General features: G+C 34.4%; 1 protein-coding gene across 2 annotated transcripts; it reads right to left on the reverse strand.

The window, feature by feature from the left end:
- Positions 1 to 1,669: 1,669 nt before the first annotated feature.
- Positions 1,670 to 17,253, reverse strand: LOC132299615 (uncharacterized). Of its 2 annotated transcripts, XM_059796346.1 has the most exons (10): positions 16,879 to 17,253; positions 15,577 to 15,787; positions 15,381 to 15,472; positions 15,156 to 15,227; positions 14,180 to 14,304; positions 13,816 to 13,871; positions 8,922 to 9,096; positions 5,513 to 5,596; positions 3,765 to 4,061; positions 1,670 to 2,798 (listed from the first exon to the last, which is right to left on the reverse strand). In XM_059796346.1, exons 2-10 carry the CDS (start codon positions 15,709 to 15,711, stop codon positions 1,897 to 1,899), a joined length of 1,938 nt encoding a protein of 645 aa, XP_059652329.1. In that variant the 5' UTR covers positions 15,712 to 15,787; positions 16,879 to 17,253; the 3' UTR covers positions 1,670 to 1,896. The 2 variants fall into 2 exon arrangements, with proteins under 2 accessions (XP_059652329.1, XP_059652330.1); XM_059796347.1 differs by lacking the exon at positions 16,879 to 17,253 and having other exon boundaries at positions 15,381 to 15,484; positions 15,577 to 15,642.
- Positions 17,254 to 22,335: the final 5,082 nt, after the last annotated feature.

A 22,335-nucleotide genomic window follows, 5' to 3' on the forward strand; every position in this document is an offset into this window, starting at 1 on the left:
CTCAGATAACCTAACCTGTAATTCTTGAAGAATAATGATTTAAGAATCGAACTCGATAATTATTTAATTCAATTTATGTGAGTGTCATGATGATATCATCATGACGTTATGTGATGGGATCCACCACCCCTTACACATAAATTGAATTCGGTAATTAAAGAATTCGGTTTCTAAATCATTACTCATTCTCGAGCGGAGCTGAGATAGCTGGCTAGTGAATTTTATTTTTAACTCTCTATTTGTCCGTTAAGGCACCCGTCTTTTCGATCATTGTTATTCCTCAAACACACGAAATTTGAACTTCATTTTGTTGTTAAACTTTTTATATCCACATTTCCAAAGAGTTTTCATGTTGTTTAATTCTTGAAGTATAGTGCTTATTTGGTACGATGAGTTTCTTTTCTAGATTTTTTTAATTTTTTATTTGATAATAGACTGTCCATGTGCAACAAATATCAACAAAAAGTCTTACACAAAAATAAAAAATTAAATAAAAATTAAATTAAATAAAGTTTTTAAAAGATCAATAAAGTGAATGGGGGCCGGCTACACGTATAACATGTGATTAGGTTCGATGTATTGAACATTCTCAAAAGACTTTTGAACATGTGTATGGTGCACAGAGGTCCTTGTACACTTTGTACTTCTTGGAGTTTAATCATGTGGTACAATACGAAGTTGTACTCTTAGCACAAACCAATTGTACATCTATTACAAAGTACCATTGTGTAGTACATATATCTAAGCTAAGTACCAAATTAAACTATTGTATATAACATTGAACCATCCATGAGTGTTACCAAAAGTTATGGGAATAGCCAAATTGGTGGAGAGGTCCAACAGGAGTGACTTGAGATCACATGAAAAACACACAGTGAGACACCAAATTTGCCATACATTTGGCGTTATTGTGTGCTTGATGTGTTCTCAGGTCGCCCCTGCAGGACTTGCCTCCACCGCCTGATCAGATGAAATCAGAGTCGTTGATTCATTTTGTGATGTCAATGATGAAGATAGACATCGGGCCAAACTTGTCTGGTGGCATTATTGCTGTGGCTGGGAGAAGGATCAATGAAACCAGAAAGCCCATTGGCCCACTTCTACAATCAATCTAAGGTTTACATTGTTCATTTTTTTCTGTATTTGGTGGGACTCTCTCTCTCTCTCTCACACACACACACACACTATCTCAAGTATTCAGATCTAGGCATGATCACTTCTATGGACCAAATCTATCATGCTGTGGTCAGGAAGCTTGAAACTGAAATGCAAGCTAAGAACATTTATTGAGAGCACAGAGAAACAAGGAGAAATTATTATACGGTCCAAGCCAATCACTGTTCAATACGCAAGTTGCTTGTGAGTCAACAGTGATTGGTCCTAGAATCATGTAATATGTATACATATATATAGATCCTTTCAACAACTGTCCCTAGCCTTGCTTCTTGGAAAATTATTACCAATCAATAGCCAAAAATTATTACCAATCAATAGCCAGCACACAAAGTTGACACATTCGCTTCCGTGCCGTATAATGATTGGTCCAAAACCATGTCTGGGATCATGTAATAATTTCAAATTTCCTGAGAAGCACGGCTAGGAACAGTTGTTATAAGAATATATATATTGTCAATTAAATACTCACACACACACACAAATGCCAACTATGGGGCTCAAACCCCCATCTCTCCTTTGAGGGAGTAGTTATACCAGCTGGGCTAAAATCGCTCGGTGGTTGAGAGGGGAGAGATTATAACTATAGGAATCTAAAATCTAAAAATCATGATTCAAAATTGTTGGTACAGCCACTTATCAATTACCTCACCAGAAACGCTGATATTCGTTAGTGATGACCACCATAAGAATAAATAGAACCCAGTAAAGAATCCAAGTGAATTAAACCAAAATCCTTATAGCTGATGCAATGGCAAGCAGTTCTTCCTCCCCAATTTTCTTCCAAACCCCACCAATCATCAACTTGCCTTTGACACCTCCTGACGATATCTCATCTTCACCATCTAAACCACCACCTTCTTCAGTCCCCCTCATCTTTTTAAGGCTCGAGTAATCTAAAAGTTCAACGGCACAATCAGCTTCCCTCTTGCGATTACACTGGTTTAATTCCCAACGCCTCTTGCCTTCTGATGACTTTAGAACAACTTTATCATCTGATGATTTTAGAACTTCTTCTTCTTCATCGTCGTCGTCGTCGTCACAGTGGAGAACAGGAAGACGGCCAGAAGAACTCAGATCACGAGACAACATGCCAATCGGACATGGGTTCCACGACTTTGCCACAGCCCATCTTTTCTTATTTCCTGCATCAACTTGTGTAGGAGTCTTCAGAACATTTCCCTGCACTCGGTGACGTTTAACAAAATCTAGCTTTCTAGCTGCTTGACTGATAGAATCCATTTGAAGGGTAAGAAAGTCTTCAGAACTAACAAGAGAAGTGTTTTCTTCGGGGAAGTCCAGATTTGATCCACCAAGCAAGGAGAGTTTGTTGAGTTTCTGAACCAGAGAGCCATTTCTGGTCATGTGTGCAAGAACTTGGGCCGATGCCATGAGTTGCCTGTTGCCAGGAGATGAGACCAGAAGACATTTACGTAGGAGTTCAACTAAAGCTGCCTTTGGCAGATATAATGCCGCTGGAGAACTTTCGGGTTCAGATGCAGCAGGTTCTTTGCTGAGAATAGGCTTTAGTCCCTTGAGATTTCCAACGAGCCACTCAAACAGATTAGAAAGTTTCTCAATGGCCCGAATTTCAGCCCTGTAGTCCGGTTTGAGATGTGTTCCTCCTGATGCATATCAACAAAATGTTTATTGAAGAGCAGTAGCAACTATAATAAGTTAACATCATTGAAATTTAGAGACCCAAGACATTATTACACGCAAACATAGAAGCAAAAAAAAACAGGCATTCACATCTCTCTCTTATAATTGTTACAATAGGTGGTGATAACGAATATATATTCAAAATTAACATAAACTTTCAAGCTATGTTGCATGGACACAAAAACAGATACATTTATCATTATTATCATGGAAGTGTCTGAGTGTGCTGGAGAAGCTGCGCCTAGTATCCAAAACTAGGAACATAATTTTTTATTTTTTATTTTTCATATCATTAACACAATAATAGTATACAAACACGTTGTCTTGATTGTCTGAAAAGTATGTGTGTCCAATATGCGCTCAATAGTTAAAATGGAAACATTTTTTCTGTTGTAGTCCTACTGCTTCTTAGATTCCAAATATTACTATATTGCGGCAATGAAATTGGTCAAAAAAAAATAAAAAGAATCCATCTGCATTTGGTTGTTGTTTATGCATGAAGGCTTTGTGTCACCAAAAGAGATCTCAAAAGTAGCAAGTGACAAGTGGAATAGCAACCAAACACAGCCTAAGAGTGGTGCAAGGAACAACTAGCGTCTGCCAAAGTGATTGATAAAATCATAGAAACTCAAGAAACATTACACCAATTTAACAATCTTATAAGAATTGCAATAATAGTGTCATCTCAATTATGATAATGTGTGATCAAACAAACAATATAGCAATGTGACGTGATATTCAGGAAGTGTAATGACAACCATTAACATAAAATCTAATAAGAGCTGAAGTCAAATTTTTTGGAAAAAGAATGTTGTTAAAGGAAAGGATTGATAATTACCAATGTTATATTTTATGGCTTCCTGAATCTCAATCATTTCAAAAACTGCAGATCTAGAAATAGGTTGTTAGAAGAAAGGACTGATAATTACCACTTTCATATTTTATGGCTTCCCGAGTCTCAATCATTTCAAGAACTGCCTTGAGAAGGGTCAGAAGTAATTCTGGTTCCTTATTTGACAATTTTGTAATGAGAGACTTCCAATCATCAAATACACAATGCAAATGCTCTGCACCATTACTGACTTGATTTTCTGGGAGCTCCACCAAATATGAGAAATCTGATGCCTTCAGCAAAAACTCTGATAACACAGATATCACTTCTGAAGGGTAGGTAGAATAAAACCGAACAAGAGCATTCAACGGCTTCGTTATCTTTTTCCTAGAGCCTGAAACACATGACCATTAGCAAACACACAAATATTGGGACAATACACAGTATTAGCATTTCTCAAAAAGCATCAATACAAAGTAGGACCAAAAATAAGTGGTAAAGCATATTTCTTCTTTTCATAGATGAAGTACGGAAATTTAATATATATTATACACACACATATACACGCGTTAAACAAAATACATCGTCTTGTCCAAAATTACAAAACATAGACCATTCTCAAATTATCCAGCTGAAGCATACACAAACAAATATTCCTCTATTGGAATTCCTGAAATCAACCTACAACAACAATATATATCCATACATATATATATACGTATTGAAGAAGAAGAAGAAGTGAAAGCAAACCAACATGAAGGAAGAAACCATACTGGAGGTATAAGCCTCAAACATCTATTGAAATATATAATATGCGCCTCTTTACGGTGGTGTCAGGTGTGTAAAAAGAGTCCATGGTGATGGATAGATAATCAGTAATACTCCATTCAAGGAATCTAATTCAAAAGGAAGTTTGATTATCACTCCAATCAAGTAATCTAATTCAAAAAGAAGTGACTTCAATACCTGCAAGTTTTGAAATAAAGAAAATTTTAAATTCATATTTAAATTATATATATTATCAGGTAGACCTGCTATGCATATAGACACATTAAATTTCCTATTACATGGAGGTAATTGAGTTGGTTTGGAGTTGGTAACACTGATAATGCCTATTTAATCTCTTATTATGATATTACATGCTTGCTCTAATTGAATATTATAAATCTAATGGCTGACATATTAACCGCACACAAATATTTAACATAATTTTACGTAGTAGCAATCTTTAAACAATCCTGTCATGTAGGATTCAGATGATAGTTGTATCATAATTCTTGTAAGTTCTGACTTTGATGATGTGGTCTAAACTTGTAATTCATAACATGCCTTGCAGCTTATATTTTATGATGTATCATTCTATTCTTATCATTGGAAATTCACACCCTTTCTCTTAGGAGGTGTAAATCATATCACTGAAGCCGCTGAAGAAAGGCAAAACTCACACATACACACATAAACAAAATTAGACTAATACTTGAAACCAGGTTCAATGAATGTTTTTCCAAGTTACCCATTCGTTCTGACATTATTATTTTTTACCTATCAAAAAAAAAATCGTATTCCTGGGTGGCAGTGTACTGGGGTGAGATGCAATTGAAGTATTAGTTGAGCTTTTATTTATATCCATGAGTTAGAGTTTAAGCTACAAAGTGTATCTCCGAGTTTCCAAAAATATTGCAAAATAGTCTTCCAAATCTGTTTCCTCATTAATATCATTATGGATAATTGAATGACCCAAATTCTGTACCCTGACAGTATTCGTGGCAGACAAAAAAAAGCTGAAAAATATCACCACCTTTTGTGTCTGAAGGACCAATAAAAAATAAGACTAAATGGTCTCACCTGCAATTTTGGATGATTGGAGCTTGCCAGCCTTGTGAAAGAGAAACTTAGTGCACCCACTATACCGTTCGCCGTGCTTAACAACTACAAGAGGAGGAAGAAGTTCAATGAAAGCAAAGATCATAAAGTATTAGTTAATGTATCATTTATTTTAAGCAAAATAATTTAATCAATTTAACTTATCTTCCTTGACTCAACTCAGAAAAAGGATATAACCCAACTAGTTGGGTTTTGGCCACATGAATCCATTTTCAAAGTATGCACTGTAAAGCCATACTAACTATTCTTGGAGGGGGAATAAAAGAAAAAAAGAAGGAAAAAGAAATGTCATGTTAAGTGTCTGGCTTGTCTCTTAGGGAGTGAATCGAGTGATAGACTGCACACAACCACAAACAACTTAAAATCAGTAACCAAGAGTTACTATCTGTTTATTCTAATGTGCAAATTTCCTTTTTTTTGACAGATATGCTGAGACGCGGTTGAACATCACCAAATTCAATTCATAACATGGTATATAGCCTCAATAAGACATCATCCTATAAAGTGGACTTATAATGTATCTACATGGCAGACCATGACTAGTCTAGACTGTCTAGCAATAGCTTAGCAGACATGTGAGTCTTGAGATTACTCTAAACATGTGTGTGTGTGTGTTTGTCTGTGTGTGTGTGCACACTAACATATGAGTTCTATTATTACTTTTGGAGAGATAATGATGTGAATATATGATAACTTGACGTTTTTCATTATTTTTGGAGAGACTGTGAATCTGTGATAACATATGGTTGGAATGGGATATTTTGGTTGAATTTTGAGAGCAGTCTAGGAATTTTATGTTTCTGGGAGTTCTGTATATATATATATTCCCCATTCTGTGGGCACTAGAAGATATGATACTGCCGGTGAATAGAAAACCAAGGATAGAGCAAAGCCGGAAACAAGTCATTGGAGTCACAATTCTCCCAGAAATGAAGATATTCAAGGATAAATATTCTTAGACTTAGCATCTTCTCTTAACTCACAAGTAACTCAGGAAGCGCCACCAATCTACAATGAGTATACGCAATATAGGTTTTCAATTGTCAGTAAAAATGAAGATCTACCATATTTTCCATTAATGTGAGGAGACATGCTTGAAATAATACCTCACAATGGATCCCATGATTTAAAATGCAAATAATTACATAAAAATTCAGACTGTTAAAGTTACAACTACGGGCAATTTGAAGAGCATTAACCGAAGTTTGTGTAAATTATGTTGATCCAATTTTGTAGGTACATTTTTAGCCAAAAAAGAAGACGGAGAGAGAGAGGGGGGGGGGGGGGGGGTATATTTCGAAAGTATAAATGATGAAAATATCCACTAATTCTGTTCTCAATTAATCTATACACTTGAAAACATAGGTTATGAATAAAAAGGTTTATGGTTTTGTAGAATAGCATCGGCAAAAATATTCATTAATTTTCAAATAAAAAATACAATAAAAATATCCATTAATTGAATATGTATGTCAATTGTAAGGGTACATGCACATTGGTTTAGCTAACCCTCTTAATTGATATGCCAAAAAGTTACTCATTTTAGATTTTTGACTAGTTTATGTTGTATATTTTGAAGTATTTCAATTGTAAATATAATATACATTTCTACACGTGCCTTACTTTGCCCAAACCCGTTTCTTACATTATACGTTGTGCTTAAGCACTAGGATACCTTTGCACCTTAGGCACTTCGCGCCTTTAATAAGAATGCATGTGCCCAATAAATAAACAATAACTTTTTTTTTTTTTGATAAGTAATAAAAAAACAATAACTTAAGCAGCAAAGATAAAAAGTTAGTATGAGTTCTTGATAACCAGGAGAGATTGATGCAGCCATCAGACCAAGAACACCTTGAAATGCCTATATTACCCCAAATTACAACATACTCTGAAAGACCAAGACATATAATTCGAAAAGACCAAACTATTTCATCAAGTGATTTAGGAAAAGCTTTCATCCTAGATTTATATCAAACAAAGTGTGTTAGATTCACCTTCTCTCATTGGCAAATTAATGTTTTTTTCCAAAAAGAAGTTTTTAAAAACAGATTTAAAAAATAAAAAAAGAAGTTTTTAAAAACAGATTTAAAAAATAAAAAATTAATAGAACTTTTTGAAAAAGGATCTCACTTACTATTTCGGATATATCACTCTAATACCAAGTGAAGGGAAAAATAAAGGTTCATTAAGACTCTAATACCAAGTGAGAGTTGCAAACTTAAAAGTACCCAGAGGATAGGAAGAAGTCTTCCCCTAACTTATCAAATATCCTAGGTTGTGCTTTAACATGAAATTATTGGATGCAAGGTGGTCCCTAAATTGGATGTGGCAATAATACATATATATATATATAGATCAATAATATGTTTTATTACTTTATATACAGCTAAATCTAATATTGCATGACAAGATCGTATATATATATATATATATATTTTGATAAGTAAAGATATATTAGAAAAACGTTCAAAAGGGGAATGTTTCCCTAATACACAGAAACAAGAACAAGAGAGCAAAAGCCAAACAAGATCGTATATATATATAACACAAATTATATAACATTAACCACCATTGTAGTATAGAAAGAAATATAACAGAGACATGACCAGTATGTGCATTTGTGTTTGTATGTATATGTATACATAACTTGCTGACTCCTCTGTTTACCAACTCCTCTAACAAAACCTTTCTACATCTTTTATTTTTTAGTATGCTTAAAACTTTTCTGATTGTAAAACCTTTAAATTGATTTTTTTTCATATTTTCTTTCTTGATGATACCACCAAAAAAAAAAAAAAAAAGATTCAGTAATCACATTTCAGCGAGTGTTTGAGAAGTGTCGGCCATGACTTCAAAATTAATTTTCAAATCAAAGACACGTCCAGAATGTGTTGGACACGTGTCCAAAAGTGTTCAAAAACTGTTGGTGTCCAACACACATCTAAGAGGGCAAGGACACGGATCCTCTTAGAGTAGTCAGTACTTTTATAAGAAGATTAAACAATAAAGCTAGTTGCTTTCCCAGTGTGTTTCTCATTAATGGGAGGGTGTACCAGTTACAGACACAACCATTAGCATTCTGTCACAGTCTAACAAACTACTTTCAACCTCGAACACGCATTTTCATGCTTGGTAGCTCAGTTTTTATACACTGTACTAGGAAATAGCTCTAGTTCATGCACTGCTCATATGTAATAACGATTCTAAGACTACACAAGCTAGTTATAATCACATGCATTACAGAAAGAAGGCAACTTAATATGCTTATACATGTTCCATGAGAAAATATATATAAAAAGAATAAATAAGTTTATTGCATAAGATCAGAAGTTGACCAAATAAATACAAGTAAAAGATTCATACTCACGTTTTCTCTTGACTAGGATAGAACTTGACCGGGTTGCCTGCTTGGTTTTCAAACGGAAAGCCAATTCACGCAGTCTAGACTTGATTTCTTTTCTGACACTAGCAGTTACATCATTTTGAAATGAGATTGCATTCTTTTGAGGCTCCCAGTAATAAGATTTCAACCAATCAAGTGCCTGAAATTGTCATTATAAGATGTCTAGAGCTATAACCAAAGTGAAATTTTGCAGATATTTAAATTTTGAACCTGGAAGAGAAAATGAATTTAGCCGGAACTTGAATTTTGAATAAGAAACTTTAAGTCATAATCTTTACAAATTGAATTAAAAATTTTGAAATTGTGACCAGCAATAGACAGGAATTTAGATTTATGTAAAAGCTTACTCCCATACTTCTCCTAACATTGGTTCCAGTAAGCACTTTTAGCTGTTAGCAGCAGAGAACAAAATTTTCATAACCAGACAGCCCTAATACATGAAGTGATGAGACCATTCTTTCATTTGATTACATTTACCTATTTAAGTAACCACTAATATTCCTATACTGTTTTCCAGTTAGTTTTTCCAATAGACTAATTTAGGTAGAAGAACAAAACAAGAGGTCTGCATAAAGATTCCCTGTTGAGAGGTTGAGGTAAGGGGGAGTGTTCCTGATACAAGCAAATGAATTTATAGCCCGTAATAACCAGTGAGTCATTCTCAATCACATGTAATGTACACAATGTTATCAAAGGCCCAAGGAGCTAGAGGTCAAAGGCGCACCTGGGCACACAATAGGTGCAAGTGTTGCACGCCTGCATGAGCTTGGAGCCTAGGCGTGCACCTAGGCACACCTTTAACAACACTGAACTTACATAAGTAAATTTTCTAGAGAAATGCAGGGGAGGGGGAACCTAAACTTCATAAACAGAAAACGGTGCATCTTTCCTAGGTCATATGGTTTACACAGTGGTACATGTGGCTCTTAGCAGGATACATTTAGCATACTACCAAATGCCACGTCCAATAAGCTTCCAAAGAAATGATTGCAGCAAGAAGAGTGGGCTAGGAAGCACGGATACTTCACCTAGGGGTGCTGTGGCAGTAGCACGTGTTGGAAGGTTTCAAAATGGAAGAGAAGTCATGGCTGAGATGTTGATATAGCCCTTCCTAATGAATCTGGTTTGTCAGAAAGGTATGTGATTCGTATCTCACTATGAGACAGGCCGGAGCATTGGATGGGCACCTATCTTCTTGTTTATTGTCTCATAACAGTGTTGACATGGACAACAAGCAGTTTTTGGGTAAGACAAGACCAATGCTACGTTTGGTACAGCGGAAAATAAAAGAAAAGGAAAGGAGAGTACAGTGTGAACCACTTATCGTGTTTGGTTGACTAATAAAGGAAAGGATGCGAAAAGAAAGGAAAGGAAACTATTTTAATGAATTCATCATCATACCCTTTTCCATAGATTTTGTCTTTTATAAAAATGAGGACAAATTTGGTATAAACAAAGTTTCATTAAAAATGCTAGCCTTTCCTTCCCTTTCCTACCATTTTTAGAAGGATAATAAAATCAACTCATCAAGCTTTAATGTATCCCTCCAAATCCTTCCATTCCCTTTCTTTTCCTTCCAAAATTTTATACCAAACACAAAATATCATATCCCTCCCTTACCTTTCCTTTCATTTCTTTCCAACCAAACTAGGCCCAAGGGATAAGGATTGTATCATGGGTTACGGTTGTTTCAGGCGCATCCGGGAATGAGGATTGAAAAGATAAAGATACATTTCCTTTGGGAAGGTAGAAAAGAGGAGGGAGGTCTGGGTCTCTGACTCTCCGGCTTGTAAAGCTCATGAATCAAGAGCATCAAGCAAGAAAAGGCTTTTACTAATTAATGCCATTGTTGGCCTCCTTCAATTGCATGGCATGGTTACAAGAAACTAAAAAGCAGATAATTACAAGCTCAAAATTTTCGCACAAGTGCTTGTATAGTTCAGATGATGAAATTTTTCGAAGCCACGGGATACGATCCAAAAATCTAGGTTTCAATGTTTCATTTATTGCAATTTTCGAATGCAACACTATATTAGCCTCATGTCTTGTAAGAAATGTAATATCTGAATTTCAGTGGCAATTAATATAATTGCAATTTAGCTTGTACTTCTTTTTTTGATAAGTCAATTTAGCTTGTACTTGATTGTGGTGTTTACACTTTTTCAAGTTCTACATGTTATACGAATAGTTCATTCTTTTTGTTCTTATCCTTTTCTCCCCCAGTATTTCATAGCATGAGTACTGCTACGTGGAACACATTTTGTACTAAACCAACCCCAATCTGATGCACTGTAAAGATCAAGAAAGGTGCACTATTAACATATTCAAAGAGAAGCATCATAGAGGCTCCATTTGCTGTCAGTAAATAACCAGTATAATCATAACCGCAGAGGAACATTAAGTTTCAAAGAGTTCAATATATATATATATATTTTTTAATTAACCCGGGGTGTCCGGGATAGCACGAACCCTTAGGGCCCCTTAACAACCCGACTAATCCCCGAGAACCCGGAAGAGTGCCTCCCCTCCCGGGCCGGGTAAGCCACTGCAGGGGCAGCTGAGGCTAGCCACAAAGAACACCCCAGCGGGACTCAAACCCAGACCTTGGGCTTGCTAAGAGTTCAATTTGTTGTTTGCCATAAAATGGCCAAAAATTTCTTCTTCTTTTTTTAAACTTTTGGCAAGCAGCAAATAATGAACAAAGAACACTAAAATGATTTTATTGCTGTCAACAGAAAAAAAGAAGCATGTCCGCTAGTTGTTTACTACTTGTTTCACTGTGTAAACCAACCCATTAAAATTCATCCCTAAGTATCCATTGATCTTCTTTATCCATATACTTGTACGAATCAAACAAATTGGAAAGGAAAATGGTGCACAAGTTAATCAAGCAGCTGAGCTGTTTAGAAACTTAGTATGCAGATATGTCTTGCATATCTCTTGGTGTTGAAGACCATCTCCTTGGAGACATTGTTAGGTTGGAAAGATTTGGATTTATCGTAAATTTGCTTTGAGCCATTTTGGGTCAATATTTTGGAAACCAGATAGCACGGAGAGGTTGAACCCTCTGGATAGGAAACCGGATCTTTCGACGGTTTGGAAAGACACCAAAGACCTAAAAGAGAGTGAGAAAAAAAAAACCTTCTCTTATGCATATTGTCCAATTTAGACATTATCCTATAAAAATAATAATAATAAATAAATAAACTGATGGGTAACTGAAATGTGAAGGTTTGGACAGTACTATATAAACAAATCCAATGGCCTTTCCTTACCCAGAACACCTCAACTGTTAGGGTTCCTGAGCTTTTTCTCCTCAACTAAGAGAAACCATTAAACCTCAAAATAAATTTTAAATGGCGCATCAATCTAGTTTTCTTGATGCCAAATATCATTCTTTTAAGTGTTTTTATTTCAATGAACTATTTTTCCTCTAAATCTGAGGGTAGGCTCTTAGGAAGTGTTGCACATTTTCTAAGAGAGTCTCCAACCCCTCAAACCTTCACAATGTGGCGGATAAATCTGAATGTCGTTCTTTCGAATGCCTAAAACATTACCTTTTAACTCCTCCACAAATCATCATCATCACCTCTCTTATTAAAATTGTATTCTATATCTCTCTGTTAGTTTTTGTCTGGGGCTAACGGACTCCAATCTAAAACTTCGAATTTGGTCTACAAACATCCAGTAGATTTAATCAACAAATCTTATCCGCCACTTCTCAATTACAATTTTTTTATGTGTGAGGATTTGTATAAAACATCAAAATATTACGATCAGAAATTTCTATAATCATCTATTGAAATTTCAATGTCAGCAGGATGTCACAGTTCTGGTCCGCTTTCCTGGCCAATTGAATCACTGACCTATGAGCCTGTCTTTTTGGATGTTGATGAACAATAGAGTTTTATAAAAATCGTTCTGGCTCAAGCTGGGTTAAGCTCCTGGTTGTCTTGTCTTTTTTTTTTTTATTTTAAGATTATAACAAACTCATTGGGTCTGCCAACCATGCCACCCATGCTATTTCCTTTTTGAAAAAGAAAATCAAGGAGGAAAAAATAGAAATAAGGAAGTTGTGTGTGTCAAACACCATCGACACACCAATATGTGATCCTATTGAATATCAAGCATGATAACATGTGATCCCACGCATAGAACATGATCTCTTTTTCCACATTGATGTACACGAGTTATTTATAATATCTAAGTTTAAACAAAATATGATTTTCAACTGATGCAATGAAACTCGAGTTTAGTCGGGTAAAAGTAGCCAATACTCTAAGCTCTACTTCATTTAAAAAATAAAAATAAAACCTAGAATTCAAGGACATGAACTTTTTGTGGTCATATTTATCCTTCACAAAAGGTGAAAGGCCTCCAGAGATATCAATGAATAAACAAATGGTCCAAGAGAACATCTGTGGCTCTTCTATATGGCTTGCAGAATTCATTCAGAACTAAAAACAGGAAATTGATCAAATAGTTCCTCTTCTATGGCTGTTCTAACTTCACACATAATTTTGCATCAATTATAAAATATGACATCTTTTTTATTAAACAAGCAAGCACAAATTAAAGAGAAGCTGACGTGCAACCAGAACAAGTTCTGGGAAGAGAATATGCCACCTCAGCCAATTTGAAACTAACGGAAACCAGTAGGTTCTCCCCCAGCAAACAAACAAAGGCTAATCAGCAAAGCATGTACTAGGTACCAGGTTTTTCTCTCCCACAAACAAACCAAAGCTAATCAGCACAATATGTACTAGGATATGCATATGCTTACAATGCCTAGATAACATTAGGTTACCAAATAAGAACTACTCAAATCCAATAGAATCAGTTAGGAAAACAAGTATACCTTAATTGAGGCAAGACGAACCAGCCGAAGTGAAGGGAGATCTCGATGAGAACCCTCTAAAAATAAAGAAATATCAGACGAAAAATTAATCACAAAAGGAAAAAGTAGAACCAAAATTTTGCACCACAAATCAATGAAAAAACACTGGCATGGGGTATCTAACTGCCTTCCAGTAAAGAAACAGAGAGAGAATGCCTTCAGACTCTCATATGCAGCTTAAAAGGGTGAAGAGGGAGGTGTGCTGGACAGTACATATTGCATACATAGAGGTGGTAGATTACCAGAAATAACACATGACTATTTATAAAAAAGAAAAACGAACAGATTTTGGCTTTGTACCAAATAGATAGCCAGCGTTCCTCACCGTGACGAATGTCAACCAGCATACGTGGAATGTTAATTGTAGCAGCTGCCTCGGCAATTGAAATATTTCTCTTCCCTCTCTTCATGCTCTTCTTACGTATCGTCTCAACAGTGCCATTCACCAACCTTCAAAGAAAATATTCAAGTGTGTAACCTAATTTCTTAAGGCACAAACTCCAATAGAGCACATATGCAAACACCACTGTAATCAATTCCAATTTTTTCATATGAAGCTAATACAAGTTTGAATGGCTACCAAAAGTCATAACGCCTAAACACCCTACCCCCAAGAAAGAATTTTTTAAGAAGGGGAAAAGAACCGCCAGCTTGCAATAGGGAATTGTGACACAATTTTTTGCGTGCCATAAAAGTTAAGCATTATGTAAAGATCGATGCTGATGTATGAAGATAAGAGCCTGTTAATACAAATGTCATTGAGAGAGAGAGAGAGAGAGAAACAGAATAGGGAATTTTCCAAATAGACAGTGAAACCACAACTTCACCATATGGAATAGACAAAGTGAAAGCACAGCACAGGCTCTGTCCATCAAACAACAGTTTCAACTTCAGAAAAAGTCAAAGTCAAGGCTAAATCATAATCTAACCCACGCGGCTCAATCCATTTCTCTTTGCATTCACTAGGATTATGAAATAAATATATGGCCTTCTTTCTCAAAGTCAAGTTTCTTGCTTCTTGCTTTACCTGGGGAATTCGTGTGTCCTAATTTCCCGCAGTTTCTTTCACCTATGTTAGGAGATAAGTGTGGTGATAATAAGGTTCTTCATTGATAGACTACCTTATATCAATACAATTTTCGCAATGGCTGCTCCATATTAAAGTTTAATCTAATGGCCATAGAAGTATCATTTTAAATGTACCCTAAAGGCCAATTTTGTTAACATGTACTTTACAGCATATAATTTTATGCATTAGCAGAAAAATCCTTGAGATTAATACATTAAAAAACTGTTGTTACCTCATGATTGCCATGCAATAAAGCATGGTCAACACCTCCTCTGAGTCCGAAGCATTGTCGCTTGAATCAACTCTACATTATATAAAACATGCGCATGAATAGAACATATATGCAGCTAGAGTTAAAAAAGAACATCAACCTAAAATAAAATGATACACAAAATAAAACAAATATACAGGCCCAATTATTAATTGAATAAAGAAAATTATACCAACTGAGGTTTACCTAAAGAAAGGATCTTTTAGCTGAATTTCAATAATTGAAGCAGTGACTTCGATCACAGCTGGAAGACATCCTCTGCTTCGCCATGCTGATATCTAAAAACCACACTATTATTCCAGTGATTTTAATACTTAAATTCCAACCAGAAAATTTCCTGATTCTTTCTCAAGAAAAATGGATTTTACATTTTCTTGCTTACTCTGTGAAAAGCCGAGGTTCTGGAGTCTGGAGAAGAGGAGAAGAGAGACTCCATGACAAATTTCCATTCGTCCCAACTTATCCATGGCACCAATTTGTGACTGCATGATCTGCCTTCTGCATCAGGGTCATTCATTTCCGTAAATCCTAGCAGTGACTCCGTTTAAGAGTTCCAAACACGCACACTGCTTGGGCTATAGAGCTCACTGAGCCTGGAAAAATGATTTAACAAATAAGGAGTAGAGTTAAATTTAGGATGGCAAATCAACATAATTTCTCAGGTAAATGCCTGTCCCTATACACTTCGGACAGGTTTTAAGAGGCTTTCCCTGAGTAGAGTCAGTTTTGGGGGGAGAATGTTAATTTAGGAGGTTGAAAGAGAAGTTTTTTGTTGGAAACCTCCGCTTAGGAACAATACTACCTTTAGACCATTTACCTAAATAAAAGTATCTTAAACATCAATCCTATTAGACATTTGATGTTAAAAAGTGCTTTATGTGTAAATCAGAAAAAATTATACACTACCTGCATGTACTAAAGCGTAATTATTTTTCTAAAAATATAAGAAAGTGCAATTCTTTGATTTCAAAAAACTCTAAAGGACTCTAAAAATCATCTAAAAGAAGCTAAAGAATCTTCCAATTATTGGATTGCTCTAGCCAAGAAAGGCAAGTTATTTTTGGATTTGAAAGACAATCCAAAACCTCTAAATAAATCAAAGAGTAATAAAGGAATCTACCAATGATCAAATTGCTCAAGTAATAAAAAAATAAAAAAAAAATAAAAAAAAAAGCATTATCAATTATTTCAATCAATGCTTTACACAACATCTCCATGGTTAATTTTTGTAAGTTAATTACATTCTTAGTAAGAACTCCAAGCCCATGAGCTACTTGGTTACAGACAAATTATTCAGTTTCATGTTCATCACGGAGGTGTTTCTGTTGCATCTGTATTTTCAAAAGCAAAAAATATTTGAAACGTGCTATCATTACCCTAATGTTGCATTTGACGATTGATTCCGTGCTCCCAGACATAGCTCAAGGTAAACTCTAAAGTTATATGGGAGATCACAACAACAATGCGTTCTCTCATGTATGTATATGTTTCTACAATATCAACAAATAATATATATATATATAATTCAGTTTAATTCGCTCGAATTGGTAGTGAAGTTAACAGACTACGATATAGCAGACATTAACAACTAACTATTCAAACTGAGAGAAATTCATACACACAAAACCCTAAAAATTCCTTCAATTTGTGAAGATATAAGTATAATAAAATTAGAAGTTATTACCTTGTGGAACAGCTAATCAATGTAATCCCACGACAACAAAAGGTTGAAGTTCAGTGATTGCTGATTGAAACTGACACACAATAGGACTAATATGGAGAGAGAGTGGACAAATGGGGAGCGGATTTTCGAAGTAACGGCGGATGTTGGCGGTGGTGAGAGTTGAGCAGTCAATAAGCAGACTGATACAGTAATACGTCTACTTTTTCGGTAGTAATAATACCCAGTTTGAAACAATAGAAAGAAAAGGAACGGAAAGGAAATCGGACTTCAGGCAATAGGACCCGATTGGACATGACCTAGAATCCACCAAATCGACACGAATCAGTCGCTTGAGGGGTTGGGATTTGGTTTGCGGCAGAATAATGGGCCCGGGAACAAATGGTTTGGGTTAGTTTTATTTTAAAAAGAAAAAATTACTTCCTTCATCTCAAATTTAGGCCCAGTTTGGTACAGTGAAAATGAAAGGAAAAGAAAAAAAGAGTTAAAGAAGGTGACAAAAAAACGTGTTTGGTATCGGAAGTTGGAAGGAAATAAAAAAAGGGATTACTTACGCTCACACTCTATGAGATTTGCCTTATTGATAGCAAGATAAAAAGTTGACTTCTTTTTGAACAGTGAGACCCCTTCTCAAAAATTTGATCCAAACAAGTCCTTAAAAATTGAGAAAAGACGATATTATCTTTCAGTAAAGTATTAATTCTTAATCTAAAATATAAATAAATGATTGAATTACCCCCAACAACACCACCATCACTTCAGAATGGGTGCCAATGGTGGTGATGGTGGAGGTTGCGATGGTAATGGTGGACATGACCTAGAATCCACTAAATCGACACGAATCAGTCGCTTGAGGGGTTGGGATTTGGTTTGCGGCAGAAGAATGGGCCTGGGAACAAATGGTTTGGGTTAGTTTTATTTTAAAAAGAAAAAATTACTTCCTCCATCTCAAATTTAGGCCCAGTTTGGTAGAGTGAAAACGGAAAGGAAAAGAAAAGAAGGGTTAAAGAAGGTGACAAAAAAACGTGTTAAGTATCGGAAGTTGGAAGGAAATAAAAAAAAGGGTTACTTACGCTCACACTCTATGAGATTTGCCTTATTGATAGCAAGATAAAAAGTTGACTTCTTTTTGAACAGTGAGACCCCTTGTCAAAAATTTGATCCAAACAAGTCATAAAAAATTGAGAAAAGACGATATTATCTTTCAGTAAAGTATTAATTCTTAATCTAAAATATAAGTAAATGATTGAATTACCCCCAACAACACCACCATCACTTCAGAATGGGTGCCAATGGTGGTGATGGTGGAGGTTGCGATGGTAATGGTGGGTTTTTCATGAAGGTGAGAACACTGAGAAGGTAGAGAGAGAACATAAATGATGCAAGAATCCATGAAATCTCCACTTTCCAAGGAACAAAATACTTGAATCTCTCATCCATACCAATAGCAACCCGAAATTCAATCTCTCATCCAATTAATTTTCCCCCTCAATCTCTCATCCAATTAAATTACATAAAATAAAGTAAAAGATAATCTTCTGATGAAGAAAACATTGCAATCACGCTGCTTCATTCGTACTCGAACTCAGAGCATCTAAACCCAGATTAACTCAAAAAGCTTATAAATGTGACCACTATCAGAAAATTCAACAAAAAAAAAGCTCTGAAATTACTGAGAAGTGAATCATCAATTACGAATTAAGCTTGGAAGTGCATATGTTGGAAACCTAGAAACCCTTGAATTAGAGAGATTTGATTTAACGAATTAGAATGAAAGGAAAAAGAAATAAATTTGAACGTTTTGGAAGGAAAAAATTAAAAAAGGAAAAGAGAAAGGGGAAGAGTTGACCGAGATATGCACATGCACATTTGACACATCTATACACAGTTGCTTAAAACTTTAAATAAAATAAAAATTGAAGTTTACCCTTGGCTGTGGTGGTTTGCTGCCAGTGGAGGTGGCACCACCCTCTTCTTCTTCGAATCCTCCTCTCTGTATGTGTAATATGATATATATTGTATATATGTATTATGGTGTAGTAATTAAAGGTTAGTTTGGTTAATTAAAATTAGTTATGTGGTTAAATTGGTAATTTTAATATTTAATGGGTCAGTTAACAAGTCAAAGGACATTTTAGTCATTTTATTATATGTTAGAGTGCTTCAGATGGAATATAATTGTTTAAAAATGGATTAATTTTTATCTCTTATAAGGTGTGAATGTAATTAACTTAAAAAATAAATAAATGAAAAATTTTAGAGGGATAGAAATAAATATAAAAAGTAACTTTTGTAATCCTCCCGTTGGAGCGATCAGGAGAGACTATTGTAATACCAAATTTACCCCTTTAGTAAGGCCTCACACTCTACCTTGAATATCTAATTTCCAGGTTTGGTTTTTCAATTGTTTAAATACTTCATCCCTGTAACAACAGTGGGAAAATTAGCTGCATCAATTAGATACACTTCTGATTCTTACTTGCTTCCTGCTTGCAAAACGAGTGGAGAAGATTGCTGCAACTATTAGATACACTTCTTTGCCTGCAAATTCCAAACTGGGTTTTTTATTTGCTGAAAAATACTTCTTACAGAGCTTGATTAGTTGATTTAGAAAAAAATTTAAAACAAAACCCATACATACAAGTTAGCAGTTGCAGAGAGAGAGAGAGAGGGGGGCAAGCTTGAGAGTTGAGAGACAGCGGCTGAAGCTTGCGAACGGCGAACCCGAACTGGAACAGCGGGCGATGGACACTGAAAGATATGGGTTTTGACTTTTTGAACAATCTGAAATGATATGCCGATTTGGTTTTTGATATAGGTAATAGGTTTTAAACTTTTGATTCATGCGAACATATAGATAAACTAAAATATATGGGTTTTGAACTTCTGATTCTTGTAGATTTTGTAGTTTGCAGTTGCAGATAGAGAGAGGGGGGGGCATGAGAATAGAGAGATGGAGGCGATTGGGGAGGCTGAAATTATTTGGCCTAAATTTTAATTTTTATTTTTTTATTTTTTATTTTTTATTTTTATTTTTATTTTTTTTATCTGATGACCTTGCCTATAAATTTTGAGGCTTATAAAATTATCTTTTAAGATATAAAAAAGTATAATAGCAAATTTACTAAAATATTTTTTTTTTTAATTATTATTCTTTCTTTTCTTTTTCTTTAATAATCAATTAAACGCAACAGGGATTAAAATTATTCATTCATTTTTCTTCTCTAGTAACTAATTTTATCTTTTTTTTTTTTTTTTTTTTGCCACCGTATCAAACATAGCCTATTGCCTTTGATAACCATGACTCACACGATTAACAAAGACGGCACTAAATTTGAGACAGTAGGAGTATATCAAACTGGGTTGGGCTGGATCTTTGGGCAAGTTTTGCTATTTAAATAGAAAATAATATAACAAATGGGATTGCTTGGTTTGGATTGTTGGGCTTGAGTTTAAAATAATTTCAAATGATAAGTTGATAACAATAAATATCTACTACGGAATATTATTTATATCTATCTATACATATTTATACTATTATTAAAAGTACAAATTTAAATATATATCTATACTATTATTAAAATTATAAGGGAATCAAGATGTTTCAAATTATTTATTTATATTTACAATATTATTAAAAGTACAAGGCAGCCAAGGTATTTAAAATCATTTATAAATAAAATATTTACTAAATAATCTATATCTATATCTATCCATTTCTATACTTATATTATTAAAAGTACAAGGGGTTAACTTGTTTCATATCATTAATAAATAAAATAAAATAATCTATATCCATACTATATATGTTATTAAAAGTATAATGGGATCAAGGTGTTTTAAATCATTTATAAATAAAATAATTATATGAGGGTTAATGTGTTTCAAATCATTTATAGAGAAAATAATAAAATAATTTATTCATGTAAATTTCTTTATAATTTTTCATGATTGTTATGAGCTCGTTCCCTTGGTCAAAGTCCCTTATCACATGCGTAAACTCAAAAAAATATTTTATTTTTTATTGTTTTGTAATTTATTTTTAAAAATATGAATAAAAGTTAAATATTAAAAATTAATGTCACCACATGCACGTGTCTTTAACTAGCATAAGAATATATAATTGTATATACGTGCGCGCGCACGCGGGGGGGTAATGTATGAGCTAAAAACAAGTCTTGTCTCTTGAGTCAAGCTTATTCACAAGCATGATTTTGAACTAACAAACTAAACAGATGGATATTTGAGTTTGGCTTTTTAATAATCGAGTTCAATGCTTTAATTTGAACTCCGTTCATTTAATAAATAAGCGAACATGAAGTAAGCTCAACTTGATTTATTGATTGTCATTATAAGTAGTTGTGGCAATTTCCCCGCCCTTAATGGGATGAATTTGATAGGCCCCTAAATGGAATAGGGACATATACGATAATAAAAATAAAACTCATCCTGCGTTTGAGGCAGGAGTGGATTTAGTGTTTTTTTTTATTTTCCATTGTCACATTAGAGGTGTTTATTTGTTAATTGTTTTATATTTTTGCATCTCTTAATGAGATCTTGATTTTGATTTTTCTATTGCAAATTTCACTCATGATTTTATTAATAAGCCACTCACCTCCATTTACTTCAGTACTTCGGCTGCCTGTGGATGTGGAGATGGCATACGAATTTAAATAGGTGTGAAGTTGGTATGGATGATTTTCTAACGTACTGTTACCATTCCCAATTATATGAAGAAGAAAAAAAATCTTATTATCCAACTTTTAAAATTCTTAACAAGGTTAGGTGCAAAAAATCACTCGCTTTATAAAAAATGTGCAAAAAACACCATTATTAAAAGAAAAAAAAAGTGCATATAACCTATTGTATTATATATCTTTTGAGCAAATTGCCCCGTATTAAATAAATCTGTTGAAAATTAGCTGTTCGTGATGTCATTTTTTTATGAAAAATAAAAAAGTACCATCTTTATGTAACAATAATGCCCCTATCAAATTTGCATATATTTAAAACAGTGTGAATGTGTAGGTTCAAAAACAAATTTACTCTATATCCATTAAACGATGTTGTTTTAGCTTTCATATCACTTCAATTTCGGTTTGATTTGGGTATTTAAGATCAGATTATAGATTTGGATGTTTAAAATACCCTAGGTCAGGTTTGGGCATTTGAAGAACATCTCTCTTGTCAGGTACCTAAGTTGATGCTTTCTATGTGATTTTTGTAAATGAGTTTGAGCTTACTTTTCTCCTTTTAATGATCAATATTGTTAACGAAATCAGTTGAGTCTTCTGTTGATCACTAGCCTAAACTATGGATATTTTGTTGAATATTCACACTGAATTTCCTCTCATTGTTGTTTCTCCCACGAACTGTTTGAAGTCCTTAATAGTTCCAACTTAAATAACTAGAATTTGATCATTGGTGGGCTAGTGCACTTAGGATATGCTTCTTTTATGA

Source organism: Cornus florida, unplaced genomic scaffold, assembly GCF_030987335.1.
Source record: "Cornus florida cultivar Cherokee Brave unplaced genomic scaffold, ASM3098733v1 CherokeeBrave_3.0.0_Hap2_Chr03, whole genome shotgun sequence".
Taxonomy (NCBI): domain Eukaryota; kingdom Viridiplantae; phylum Streptophyta; class Magnoliopsida; order Cornales; family Cornaceae; genus Cornus; species Cornus florida.